At 37.3% G+C, this 14,091-nt stretch overlaps 1 protein-coding gene and 1 long non-coding RNA gene across 2 annotated transcripts in view; one reads left to right on the forward strand and one right to left on the reverse strand.

Moving 5' to 3' along the window:
* LOC134660854 (uncharacterized) overlaps positions 1 to 14,091 on the reverse strand; it is an 848,341-nt gene that overhangs the window by 569,450 nt on the left and 264,800 nt on the right. The window lies entirely within an intron of this gene.
* LOC134660806 (cadherin EGF LAG seven-pass G-type receptor 2) overlaps positions 1 to 14,091 on the forward strand; it is a 44,387-nt gene that overhangs the window by 23,447 nt on the left and 6,849 nt on the right. The window contains exons 3-10 of the mRNA XM_063516604.1: positions 6,873 to 6,962; positions 7,289 to 7,488; positions 8,017 to 8,217; positions 8,770 to 8,997; positions 9,902 to 10,090; positions 10,799 to 10,987; positions 11,991 to 12,137; positions 13,877 to 14,070. Coding sequence (XP_063372674.1) covers positions 6,873 to 6,962; positions 7,289 to 7,488; positions 8,017 to 8,217; positions 8,770 to 8,997; positions 9,902 to 10,090; positions 10,799 to 10,987; positions 11,991 to 12,137; positions 13,877 to 14,070 — 1,438 coding nt within the window. The remainder of the gene's footprint in view (positions 1 to 6,872; positions 6,963 to 7,288; positions 7,489 to 8,016; positions 8,218 to 8,769; positions 8,998 to 9,901; positions 10,091 to 10,798; positions 10,988 to 11,990; positions 12,138 to 13,876; positions 14,071 to 14,091) is intronic.

Raw genomic sequence — 14,091 nt, forward strand, 5'->3', positions numbered from 1 at the left:
TCCACGTGATAAAATAACTGTCACTGTTTAACACCGTGGGAAAGAAAGTGACGGACACCGTTTTATCACGCTGTCACGTAGACAAGAACGACCATCATATCCGTACAGGTAAGAAAATGGCAAGTTAAAAAAGAGACAAGATAGGAAAGTGCCAAGTTTAGGAAAATGTCGAAATAGTCCTGAGCGGCCCGTGATTTAATTGTATTTTAAATTCTTGTTAAAATATCTGGATCCAAGTAGTGCGTTTAAGAATCGTTTGAGTACTTGTTATTAGAGTAATGGTTTAGCCTGGCCTGAGCGACGCGCGGAGAGCGAGGTGAGGTGAGCTGTGACCGGAAGCACGCATGGCGGCTCCGACCTGCGGACCCCCTTGCCGGCCTGTCGACACTTGCTACTACGTCTTGCCTTAAAGTTCACAGAAATCCACACTCAACTCTGCAATATGAATCATCTATCAACCTTTTGTCATTGTTTTAGTGGAAATACCCATATAAACACATTATGACGACGATAACACTTACCTGCTTGATTTTGTAGGTACTTTCCTAGTTCACACTACGTTATTATATTAATTATATGATTACCTACTTATCACTGATCAAGATCACTGATCAGTTCACTTTCACCTCTATTTGGTCTAACCAAGTGTAATTGATTAGACAGTACTATAATTTTAGCACGACTCGTAATAAGCGCAATAAAAGTGTATAAAAATATTTAATGGGCAAATGCATGACATTACCTACACAGTTAGGCCAGTAACATGGGCAACTACTTCAGTTAATAACAACAATCTTACATTGTCTTTACCTCAGCTAATGAAATCGGAAATGACTATCATTTCTTCCAGCAAATTGATTCTATGAACTTCGTTGTAGTGTATTATAGTTAGTTGTGGTTGAATTATATTAAAGTCAATTTTTTTATTCGGTAGACTGAAATGACAGTTAATAGTATGAAATGACATTTCATGTTCATACTATTAACTGTCATTTCAGTCTACGGAATAAAAAAATAGACTTTAGATTATGAAATGTGTCTTGTGGCCTACTTGTGGTGAACTAGTGAGTTCGCAAATGAATTATTATTATGCATGATTAAGAATGTACCTACATTACTTTTATTATAATTTTGTTAAGTGATAAATAAGTGTAGTGATTTCTCGAGAAGACTCGGGAATTAGCACCTTTCTTCCATGGACAATATAGACATCATCATGGTATTACACAACACCATAGGCACGCTGACTAAAGGATAACTCACGCTATAAAATTATATTAAGTACCTTTTCATACAAAATAGGGTATTTGACACATGTTGAATTTTATAACTAAATCTAGTTAAATAGATAGAAAATGAGCAATATCACAAAATATAACATAATAATAAAAAAAATACAAGACCTTAAAGTTTCAAAATGAAATGTTTTTTACTTCCAAATAGGGAAAAAATAATGATACCATTCGATTCCTTACATTTAGTTTAAAATAATATTGTATAGCAACCATAACGCAATATTTCACCGACAAAATCGCAATTTCCTTGTTTTCCATACATTGAAACGGCTTCTAACGTTACATGGTGACGTCACGATGTATTGCCATTTTCTATGGAGCGTTTCGTCAGTGAAGTGCGGGTGCCAGACTTTGACCATCATTTGTGACTTTTGTATTGCTTTAAGACAATGGGTCCCATACAGACATTTGATCCTCAAAACAAACCTGATCGACTGATATCATTCATAAAACATTGACAAATACCCTATTATACTCATTGCTCATTAATTACCGTCGATTACCTTACCTAGGTATCTACTTACTTACAATAAAATTATTACACTATAAAAATATTTTAAGATGTTCGTAGCAAATAGTAAATGAAAGTGAATAGTGAATAACCCGCTCCACATCAGGTAACTTAACTATAATATGGTTAACGAAACCGACGCCATATTGAATTTCAAATGCGCCGGAAGTAGCGAGGGGGATTTATTGCGAGTCCGTCTTCCGGTGCTCCACTTGTCTCTGCGCACCTGCCGTAAATATGCTATGGAATAAAAAACATCGCGTAGGTAATTTAGTTTTCTAAGACTACTAAGATGACCCATGTATGAGTCCACACCTTGTACCTATAGTATTCAGTTTTTGATTTCAGTGAAAATGTATGTGAGGTTCGTTGGGGGTTAGATGGTATGTTTTTTGATGAGATGAGCGGTATTACATTGGAACAATCGTAAAACAAAATACAAAGGCTTGTGTTAAAAAATTTCACAATTGGCAATAAGAGTAGTTACAGTCGTGTGTCTACATTATATAAAAATGCCAAATACGGTTTCCTGAACCCAAGGTTTCCTTTTCCAGGATGAATCTAAGTGTTTCTAAGATGTATTTACGAAATGGAGCCCTCCAGTGTTCTTCTTAAAAAAATATTACACGTGATTCGGAATTACGGAGGATGTTTTGTATTATCCCTGTTGTATCAACTTACCCCAACGCACCTCATTATTTTTACATAGGTAGGTAAATGCATTGGTGTGCTTGTATTGAGGGCTTGTTTAATAGGTACATTCTATAATTTGGACATAAAAAGCAATCGTCATTATAGCAAAGAACTCATTAGTTTATGGTATCCAGAGCAAGCCCGCGCGTCTCGGCCGGTGACACCAGCCCGGCCGGCCACCGTCGCCGCCATAGCACTCTCTATCAAGTCCCGGGGTGAGTCCGCCCGTCATATAAGGGCCGGATTATCCATAGAGGTAATGTAGGCAATTACAGACCTGCTTAAGTGCTTACCTTTACCAACTATACTATTAGGATACCGTCATTGCCTAAAGGCTAATAATATTAAACATGTTATGTCTTAATCCGGCCCTCAAATTATAGTCAGTGCTGCACTTTTATACTCAGCTTTAGTTAGTTGCTAGTTGCTACATTATTTTATATCATACAACTTACCCATAGTATAGTAGCGTAGCGTAGTAGGTAGTGTTAAGGTTAGAGATAGTGACTCTGCACCGAGATAAACCAACACAATTTTAAGATTTATATGACTGGAATATGTAGATGTATTTTTACGCGCACTGCTAAAGTTACCTGATTTCCCATGAGTATTTATAGCAGAGCCTCGCTAATTCGGGCTCACCGCGTCGGGTCCGTCCGGATTACGGAGGCTCTACTGTGACGCCTTTCGCATCAAGTCGCACTTTTTTGCATTTTTTATAAGTTCCCTATGCATTTATTGTCAATGGCAAACTAGTTATTACATACTATACCTATGATATAGTTTACTATTTCGAATGCGATGAATTGCCCGTGAAAGAGGTCGGCTAAACTGAGTTCATTGCTATTATCAGTTCAATTAGGCTAATCATCATTACGTATAGCTTGATTATTTACGGGAAATAATTCGCTGCAAATATAATTCCTTATCTCTTTTGCAAGGTTTAGATAAGTATAGTAGTGAGAAATGGTTCAATTTTGCACCTATTTATCTGTTGTTTGACTGTCACAGTCCCTATTATCTAAGTTAGCCGCATAATTTATGGCAATCTTAATCTTATTTAGCAATCGTTAGAACGCAAATAATAGAAAGTGTAATCAGCGAAGCGAAGACTTATGGGTCATTATTAGGTTTGGCAGCAAAGTATTTGTTGGTATTTTAGGTACTTTTTTTTACTTTTCGCGTTCACTGCAACATGTTTTTGATAGTCTGGGCAATAACTTGTCATTTTGTCTGTAGAAAAAATCGGCATACCTACCTAATAATTATTTACAAGTGTAAGGCGCAAAAGATTGATCTCCCATAGGTACACATTTTCAATTACGTTCCTTGCATCTGACAAACTGGCTAGCCAGACATTGCTTATGTACGTTATACCTAACCTGTAGACACATTTTTAAACACACACCTACAACTATGTAACATGCCGCAGTTAGGCAACGTTAATAAAACAAATCAGGCTTAACGGCAATCTCCGCTCCGCCACAATTTTTAAATGGGGTAACAATAAAAAAGTTGAAACGCAACTCCAAACAAAGCGGACAACGTTCTATTTCCCGTGCCAACGGAGGAAAGAGGAAATAGCCTCGCGGCCGCCACCCCTTGTCCTGGCCTGGATAGATAAGTGCCGGACTTGTACTAAAGGCGAGTCAGCGTCCTCATTACCATGCTATTAAACTTATTGACGACATCAAACTTATTACACAGTATTATTCCGATTTTCATGAGTCATGATTGATTATTTGATTGAAATCCGTAGGTACCTAATTACTTATGGTATAGAAAATAGATTCGTGAAATTCGTGTCGTTTAGCCAAGGGAGTATGTATGTGTATACTGCATTGGGGCAATATGTGTAAGGTGGGTAATCTTAATAATAATTAGACACTTACGTAACAATTAGAACCCTTAGCCAAGAAAGTTACGCAGTGATTGCTCTGATTTTTGAGGATAGGTACTTAGGTACTTACTGTTGAAGTAATTTACAATGGTGCCGAAACCACCCGACCCATGGGGAGGTTTGGGCACTTTTGAACATCTTTTGAAAGTCTTTAGAAAATCCCTTGCAATGTTGTTGAGACTGATTATCATTACCTATATAAATTCGCGCCGCGATTCACGCACATAGTCTGGAGGGGGCTTAATATTTTGTTTGTTGGTATAAAAAACCATGCTGCATCAATAGAGCCCTTTATTTTAGGGTATACACTCTAACGCCAACATCGAAACGTTTAAAATCATTATTTGCCTCTCTATCGCCCTTGCATATTTGACTGATAGGGATGTAGATAACAATGAGATAACGACTTTTCTATGTTAGCGGTAGGCCCTTTTTCATGACACTTATTTTCTACCATCTATGGTTCCAGGCATGTTCCAGGCCATAATTAAAAAAAAAAAGATACTTTTCTATGTTTTCTACAATTCAAGACTTTTTGCTCTTCATGTCATAGAAATAGAATGTATAGAACAACTGTCAAACTTAAAAAGTACGACCAAAAATTAAATGCAAGTGTGTGCGTCAATTGTCTATGGAGATCAAAAATAGTGATGTCATGTTACAACATATTAATAATCTATCGGTGTTTGATTGCTTTATAGACTACTTTTCATTCAAATGTGTGAATTTTATTATAAACTGAAATAGATACCATACACGATTTCGATGATATTTGCTATATGGGGGTGTTCGGGGGCGAATAAGTTGGATGTATATGTGTTTCCTTGTGTTGGCAGCAAAGCCGTGGAAAAGCGGCTAAAATTTAACTAGAGTTAGATCAAGAAAAGTCTGCAACGACTTTGATAGCACACGCAGTGCAAGTGTTATTTTATTATTAACGTCAAAATTCTACGACGTTATGACGTACCTATAAATAACACTTGCACTGCGTGTGCTATCAAAATATTCACTATTCAGTCACTATTAATATACCGACGAGTTATCGATACTGTCATATGAAAATTTAGTTTTAGTCAAGCCCTAGCGTAAAGTAACAGTTTATGTTTTTACACAAAATATTCTAAATTATTGACTAATATGATAAAATATTAGCACACAACGGAAGAAAAACTTATAATGAACTCTATAAACCGGCTTCTTACACTCTTTATGCTGTTAATTTGACAAAATATCGTTAAGAAAATTTCGCTCGGAATATAATAATTACATGTGAAATGAGTATTTGCTTGGATTATTTAACCCCGTGACACTACAATCCGACACACTACGAAACACCATCCTCACTGTATTACTTTATTTAATATAGCTGGTCAACCAAATCTTGTCAGTAAAAAAAGGCGCGAAATTCAAATTTTCTATGGGACGCAATCCTTTCGCGCCTACATTTTTCAAATTTGCCGCCTTTTTCTACTGTCAAGATCTGGTTGACCGAGTATAGTTTTCTTCCTGATTTGTTTATATTTTTCAAATTAAAAATTACGGTGATACGCACTTGGCCGTCCGCGGCCGTCATCAAAATCAAAAAAAGCGGCCAAGTGCGAGTCGGACTCGCCCATGAAGGGTTCCGTATTTAGGCGATTTATGACGTATAAAAAAAAAACTACTTACTAGATTTCGTTCAAACCAATTTTCGGTGGAAGTTTACATGGTAATGTACATCATATATTTTTTTTAGTTTTATCATTCTCTTATTTTAGAAGTTACAGGGGGGGGGACACACATTTTACCACTTTGGAAGTGTCTCTCGCGCAAACTATTCAGTTTAGAAAAAAATGATATTAGAAACCTCAATATCATTTTTGAAGACCTATCCATATATACCCCACACGTATGGGTTTGATGAAAAAAAAATTTTTGAGTTTCAGTTCGAAGTATGGGAAACCCCAAAAATTTATTGTTTTTTTTCTATTTTTGTGTGAAAATCTTAATGCGGTTCACAGAATACATCTACTTACCAAGTTTCAACAGTATAGTTCTTATAGTTTCGGAGAAAAGTGGCTGTGACATACGGACGGACAGACAGACGGACAGACGGACAGACGGACAGACGGACAGACGGACAGACGGACAGACAGACAGACATGACGAATCTATAAGGGTTCCGTTTTTTGCCATTTGGCTACGGAACCCTAAAAATGGTCACGTTTTGTCATCTGTAGTCTGACTCTTTCGCACTCATGGGATGTTCAATATGGGATGGCTTCCCTTTCGCACACTTCAGCTGTCTGTCAAGCGCGAGCGCGAAAATTTTATGTCTTTGTCCGTGCTTCATGTAAACAAAAATATAATAAAATATTTTCCTTATTTATTTTTATATTATATTTGTTTAGTTCAATGCCAACTTTGAAGAAATGTACGTATTGAAAATGATACTGTTATCATGTATGGATGTCATGTGTGAGCATTTTTGCAGCTATTCAAGACAGCCGTTGCTACTTAATGAATGGTGGCGCGGTGGAAAGTTTTTTTATCAGCGAAGATACCCCGGTTGGAACCGTTATAGGTATGTGTCCCATTCAACAAAATGTATAATCTCAGCTTTTTCACCCAGAAATGTACTACTTAACAGTCCCTTCGTCTCTCTCAGTACATTAAAACGTAGTTTTAGTCATAAAACTTAATGATATCTACTCATCGTGAAATTTATTTTGTATCTAACTATGTTTTAATATAAAGTCTATTTTTTTATTCGGTAGACTAAAATGACATTTCATAGTATGAAATGACATTTTATGTTCATACTATGAACTGTCATTTCAGTCTACCGAATAAAAAAATAGACTTTAGGTATATTATTTTTTGTTAATTTTTATGTGTATAAATTTCCAGGCACTCTCAGTGTCAATGGCGATCCGAGTGAAGATGATGGAAATATATCACTCAAATTGCAAGAAAAAGATGCTGCATTGGGCATTGCTCCGGGGACCAAAAACTTGACCCTATTACGCTTTCTTGACAGGGAAGAGAGGCTAGGCCCTTCAAATATTTATGTGAATGTGAGATGTGATCGACGAAGAACCACTGATCCGGTAAGATATCACTTTCCGTACGAATGTTTATCCTGAAACACCAAAATAGGGAATATGACACGAAACTCTGCGTAGAGGGCGCCACTTCCACAAACAGTCACAATCTGAGGGTCTACCGCAAACAATAGAATCGAAAATTTGTTATCTAACCTCTCTATCACTCTTGCATATTCTAGCGATCAGGAGGCAGATAGCTGAGTTTCGAGTTTCGCGTTTCCCGGTAGCCCCTTTATAAATAAACCGCCTTGATGTATCAATGTCATATTTTATTGACTGTGAAAACTTGTCATAAAACAGTTTAAGGCACAGTATTATGTATAAGTTACTTTATGGTTTACGTTGGGTACTAGTACTGCACTCTGGCCGCAGAACATTGCAGTAATACCCCCCATTGAAAGAGTTCAACATAACATAGCCATACAGTAATTAAAAATGAGATAAATTTTTCAATTTCACTAAATTGAATTGTTACTGCTCTTAACTAATATTCTTGAGATTGTTCTGATTTGTTTTCAACTGGTATTTCAGAGTTTTATAATTCCTGTATCTGTGAGGGTGTGGGATGTGAATGACAATGCTCCAGTATGGGTTGGATCTCCATACCATGTGCGGCTGTCAGAGTTGACTGCGGTGGGCTCGCGGGTCCTGCCTGGACTGCGAGCCACTGATGCTGACCAGCCCGGCCCCCATGCTACAATTCATTATTCAGTTATGCCAGGACCTAATTCGGTTTGTTCTTTATTTGTACATTAATAAGTGATAATTAATTCTATTCATCATTTTGTGTATGTGTGATATATATATAAAGCTATCCAAGCATATTATATTCTATGACATAACATAACAAATCATTGGTTGTTGTCTTGCAATACAGTTAGTTGTGTTTTAGAATGATGATAATTCAAGCGTAACCTAACACATTTTATTTTTGATCATTAATAGCCAAGCTAGCCATTATTACTATGCTAAGCGAGTTTGCTTTTGTATTTCAACCTTATTGTTTATTGTTCTTATGTGTTTTTATGGATGTAATATTGATAAGTACTGTAATTTACTTGCGCAAGCGAACTGAACATTTGCTTATGAGATGAATTATTGGATCCAGCATGCCGTGTAAGATATAAACTCAAGTGCATTCGAGCAAAACCATTTCTTTGCATGTTATACATATATTACTAGCATAATTTCTAGTTAAAAAAAAAGTTATTTCAACTGTGAGGTAATTTTCACACAAAGTGGTAATTCTAGTAAGTAAACAATTTGTTTCACTTTATTCTGCAGGAATATTTTGGGTTTGCAAATGAACTTGACAGTGTACTGATAGTCAAGCAAGCATTAGACTACGAGACCCTGAGCAACTTCACAGTGACCCTGAGGGCCCAGGATCAAGGCCGGCCACCCTTGCACAACGACACTACTCTCTTTGTAGAGGTGCTTGACGCAGATGATCAGAATCCAAAGTTTACTCATGACCATTATACTGCACTCCTCCCTGACGATGCTGTAGAGGTAATTAAACAAAACAATCATTTTATAGCAACTATAATTTCAATTAGATCTTTTATTCGGTTATCCATAGATGATGTATCTACAACACAACTTTGTAATGCACCCATGAGTAATTCGCCATAGTAAAACAAAATATTCCTTAAAAACCTTAAAAAAATAAGAAGCTGCCTTCAAAAAACATACACCAACCAGAGCTGGTTTTTAGTAAGAACTTAAGGTTACATGCTAGAGACTAGGAGATATAGTTGGTCAAACCAAATTGTCAGTAAATAAGTACAAAAAAAACTATACTCATCCTTTTCTTTTGGTTGCTAGTACAAGTGTAAGACAAAGATAGTATGATTCTGTCTATGTTTGACAGAGACACATGTTGAATTGAGACAGTCCTTTGACAAACTATAGATCTACTAAATTATTATAGTAGTTTATGCAACAGTGATATAATAAGGGTTCTTAAAATTCAAGGGTCGAAGTTACAAAACGAGACGTAGTCGAGTTTTGTAAAAAAAGACCCTTGAATTTTAAGAACCAATTATGAGCTGTTGCATACATTACTTTTTCTATGACAGCTGCAGCAAAAAAAAAAAAAGAGTTATTATTAAAAAAAAAGAGTTATTATTTAAAAAAAATTGAGTTATTATTTAAAAAAAAAAGAGTTATTATTGTAAATGAAAACATACCTCTTTCAATCAAGATGATCGGAACTTGTATCTTTAAAAAAAATAAAGCAGTTGTATTATACTCATAAGATGACTGCTAGCAGTCATCTTATGAGCCTATAGACAAAGCATTCAAATGACATTGCTTTAGATATCACTGTCAGTCATTTAATTGACACATTTAAGTGCTGGAGTAGAAAAAGGTTATTTAATAACACATGTCAGTTTTATTGTGCACATTGTAGGGTACTATTCTCAACACCGCGCCCGGGCCGATCGCAGCCGTGGACCAGGACGTCGGCATTAACGCCCCGCTGTACTACACGGTGACGGGCGACAAGCGGGAGATGGTGGTCGTCGACAGGGAGACGGGCCGGGTCGCGGCCGCGACCCAGCTGCTTGAGACTGGTGCTCCCGTCACCGTCGTTATAAGGGTAAGCAACACATCGAATTCTGTACAGTTAACAATATCTACCAACGTTTTAGAGAAGTATATCACGTGGAGCTAAGTCATCCTTTCCAATAGAAGCTATAGAGGTACCTGTCGCTCCTTTGCGCGCGATTATACCCTACCCTAATGCGACCTGGGGACTCACTTCTGGGGCGACATATAGGGGATTTTTCGGAAAATAGTGTACCCAATTAGCGTGAGTTACAGTTTTGTGACGATAATTAATTGGGTACACTATTTTCTGAAAATTCCCATATTACGCCTGGACAAGATTAAAGTTAACAAAAAAAAACTGTCCATCAAGTTACATAAAAAACTAGATTGTTATTGCCGTTATCGGTTTTATCTGTTTGGGCAGTTCGATGCCACTACACGGGTACAGTTAATCTTTTGAAAACAACAATTTAAATATACATAGTTGGTCAAACTCATCCTTTTATTTTATGTGCTAGTACTAGTGTAAGACAAAGATAGTATTATTCTCTCTGTCTATGTTTGAAATGAGACAGTCTTTTGACAAACTATAGATAGATAGATAGATTTATTTATTTCATAATACAGATTAGATTACATTATAAAATGCAGGCATGTCAATCTACAAGAATTCATATTATGATCGTCAAAACAAGGATGTCACCAGAATATAATCAATAAAATATTAAATTATATATACTAATGTTATTTGGTAAAGGCTACCCAAGTGGACAACGCGGACCGCTACGCCCTGGCGACGCTGGCCGTGAGCCGGCGCTCGGGCGCGCTCAGCCGGCGGGCGGTGCGGTTCACGCGGCGCGCGTTCACCACGCGCGTGCCCGAGCACGCGCCGCTCGGCACGGCGCTGCTCACGCTTCACACCGAGCCGCCCGCCGACCGCCAGACGGTATGGATATTTCAGATTTTTGAAGTGAAAACTTCTTTAGCGGCGCTGTGCACTTTTTGTGATGGGGAAAAAATGTTAAACTCGCGAGAGGTGTCACGTGACCGTAAGACGTAAGACGGACACGTGACCTGATCGAAAAACTGTTACTTCAATGTCATTGAGTTTTTCTTTATTGATTTAAATGCCATCTAGTGAGTTTCGCTCTAACTGGTATTAATATAACTCGAGTACTAACAGTGATGTGCTTAGGGGTTTCAAATAATGCGACTAAATAACGCTAGATGGCGTTAACCCCAATTATACATAGTGCTCCAGACATTTTGCAATAGTGATTGAGTTTTCACTTCTGCCAGCACTCCCGGAGTGCAAACCCGTTGTTTTAATTTAATATTTCGTTTGATATATGGCGACAATCTTACGCAAAGCTTGTACTATGGGTGCTCAATATACACACTTACGTACATAGATAAATATGTACATCAAAGTCGTAGAATTTCTTCCACCACTTGCAGTACATTACACGCGGAGGTTTTTTATATATCTGTCGTAAATATGTCTACTCTTTTTACATTATTTCAAGGAATTAGATTATGCTCAAGAAATAGATAAAGTCTATTTTTTTATTCGGTAGACTGAAATGACAGTTCATAGTATGAACATAAAATGTCATTTCATACTATGAAATGTCATTTTAGTCTACCGAATAAAAAAATAGACTTTAGGTACCTACATATTTATGACTTTGACTGTCACTATACCTATATGAATATAAGCTTTTAGTAAGACATAACTCGCTCGGTTCCAAATTGCAAATTCGGGTTAAAGATTTTTATTTTTCAAATAAGAAATTTTACATTTCACTTAACGAGAACTTGGAATAAGTACATAGCGGTTTTAATCAGCATATTTAATTATTAATGTAATGTGTGCACCGGTGAAACGTCACTTGAGTTTTGGATGCAAATGTGCTCAGTTTAGATAACAGTAGATGTATGATCAACAGCCGCCTTTCCAATTCTACGTGTCGGACCGGGGCTTCCTGGACAAGTTCGCTATAAACAGCGCGGGAGAGGTGCTGCTGCGGCGGGCGCTGGACTACGAGACCACGCCCGAGTACTATTACCAAGTCATGGTCACCGATGGTATATATGTAAGTCTAACTTCAAGCTTTGTCTTAATGGGTATAAGATTAGAAATGCAACTGGTAGGCTATTTATGCCTGAGCTCCGAGAATTTGAGTTAGGAAGCTGGTGTACTATATGCCTACATAAATTGGTTTTACTTAATCTCCATTACCTGTTTTAATAAATTCACTTAATCGGAAAAAAATCAGTTTCTCGCTGTCGCTTGAAGGAAACTACAAAAATTCCGACTTTGACTGATTTGCATATAAATATAATATGCCATTTGGGTGGATCAACTATTTTTTGTTGTTATTCTGTCCGGTCAGCCAAGAGACAATAGTAGCATAGTTAGAAGACATTGTACACCACCATCTTCTGACACGCTTGGTAGACGACCCTCAACAGAAAGGGTTTATAAGTATCACAAAAAAGCACGTTTGGTGAATTTAAACGCCTAAAAATCAGGTTTTAAAGAGTGACCCAGGAGAACGTAACCAATAGGGATGTTGATATGAATCGCGAATATATAATATGTTATGTTTTTACCATAGCAGGGAATATTAGAACGCGGAAAATCATATTTTGCAAGTGTAAATATCTGTAATAAATTAATTAAAAATAATCAAAAGTATTTAAAATAATGCCCAGTATCACGTGACTGCAAACGCCAATCGGAGCGCGTGACGTAATCACAGTGGAATCACCAAAGACAAGTTATAAAACCTGCCTAAGTGTCTACAGATTATCGTACCGAAACGCGATCTTGGTGCGGTGCGGCGCACGAATCGATAGTGTGTAAGGTGGTGCGTTAAGGACGCAGCTATAAGTTAGAGCGAGAAAGAAGGTCGCTGTCCGATGCGGTAGTGTGTTAAGGCTTTAAAAAAAATTGTCAGTTGCCATATAAAGAATTTAAAAAAATTACTGACAGCAGTTTGTTTAAAACGCCGTTACGTCATCAAGGTCACGTGACAGTTTGGAGCGTTTAGGCGCGAAATTTAAACACGAAACTTATTATACATGTTTTCTTATTCAAAATTAATGAATATATTTTTTTAATATTTTTTTCTGTAATTATTACGTGTCTATCTACAAAATGAAACCAGTTCCAAAAAATTGTCAACATCCCTATTAACCATGGCAACAAGTTACATGAAAAAGTTGATTCACTCATTTACTCGATCAGTTCACGTCATCTTTGTTGACTTTCGCTGAGCTCGTAGACAAATAGATGGGTAAACATATTGGTGCGTATAATAGGCTACATGACTAATTTTTTTTTATGGTATCAATCGATCGGGTTTGTTTTTAGGATTAAATGTCTATATGGGACCCATTGCATTAAAGTAACACAAAAGTCAGAAATTGTAATCAAAGGCCGACAGTCGCACTTCACTCGCGAAACGCCCTATACAAAACGGCCAAGGGTCGGTGACGTCATCGCCCATCTTGTAGTATGGACAAAACAAGAAAATTGCGTTTTTGTCGGTGAAATATTGTTGTATGTATATAGTTGCTATACAATATTTTTTTGGATGAAATGTAAGGAATCGAATGGTACCCTTACTTTTATCGTTTATGGAAGTTAAAAAAAAACTTAAATTTTGAAACTTTCAGGTCCTGTATTTTTGTAATTTTTCAATATTTTATTTTAATATCCACATTATTGTGATAAATTGCTCGTTTTCTATCTATTTTTCTATCTATTATTTTTATATATACTAGATTATGTTATAAAATTGAACATGTGTCATCATCCCTATTCCAGAACGACACGGCGTCGATAAACATAACGGTGCTGAACGTGAACGAGTGGGAGCCGCGGTTCAAGTACCCGCAGTACGAGTTCCGCGTGGAGGCGGCCCAGGGCGCGGGCGGGCTGCTGGCGGTGGGCCGGCTCGACGTGTTCGACGGCGACGCGGGCGACAACGTCACGCTCACGCTGCGCGGCTCCGACGCCAGGTCAGCACACATACCTAACTA

The sequence above is a fragment of the Cydia amplana genome, chromosome Z (assembly GCF_948474715.1).
Source record: "Cydia amplana chromosome Z, ilCydAmpl1.1, whole genome shotgun sequence".
NCBI classification, from domain to species: Eukaryota; Metazoa; Arthropoda; class Insecta; order Lepidoptera; family Tortricidae; genus Cydia; species Cydia amplana.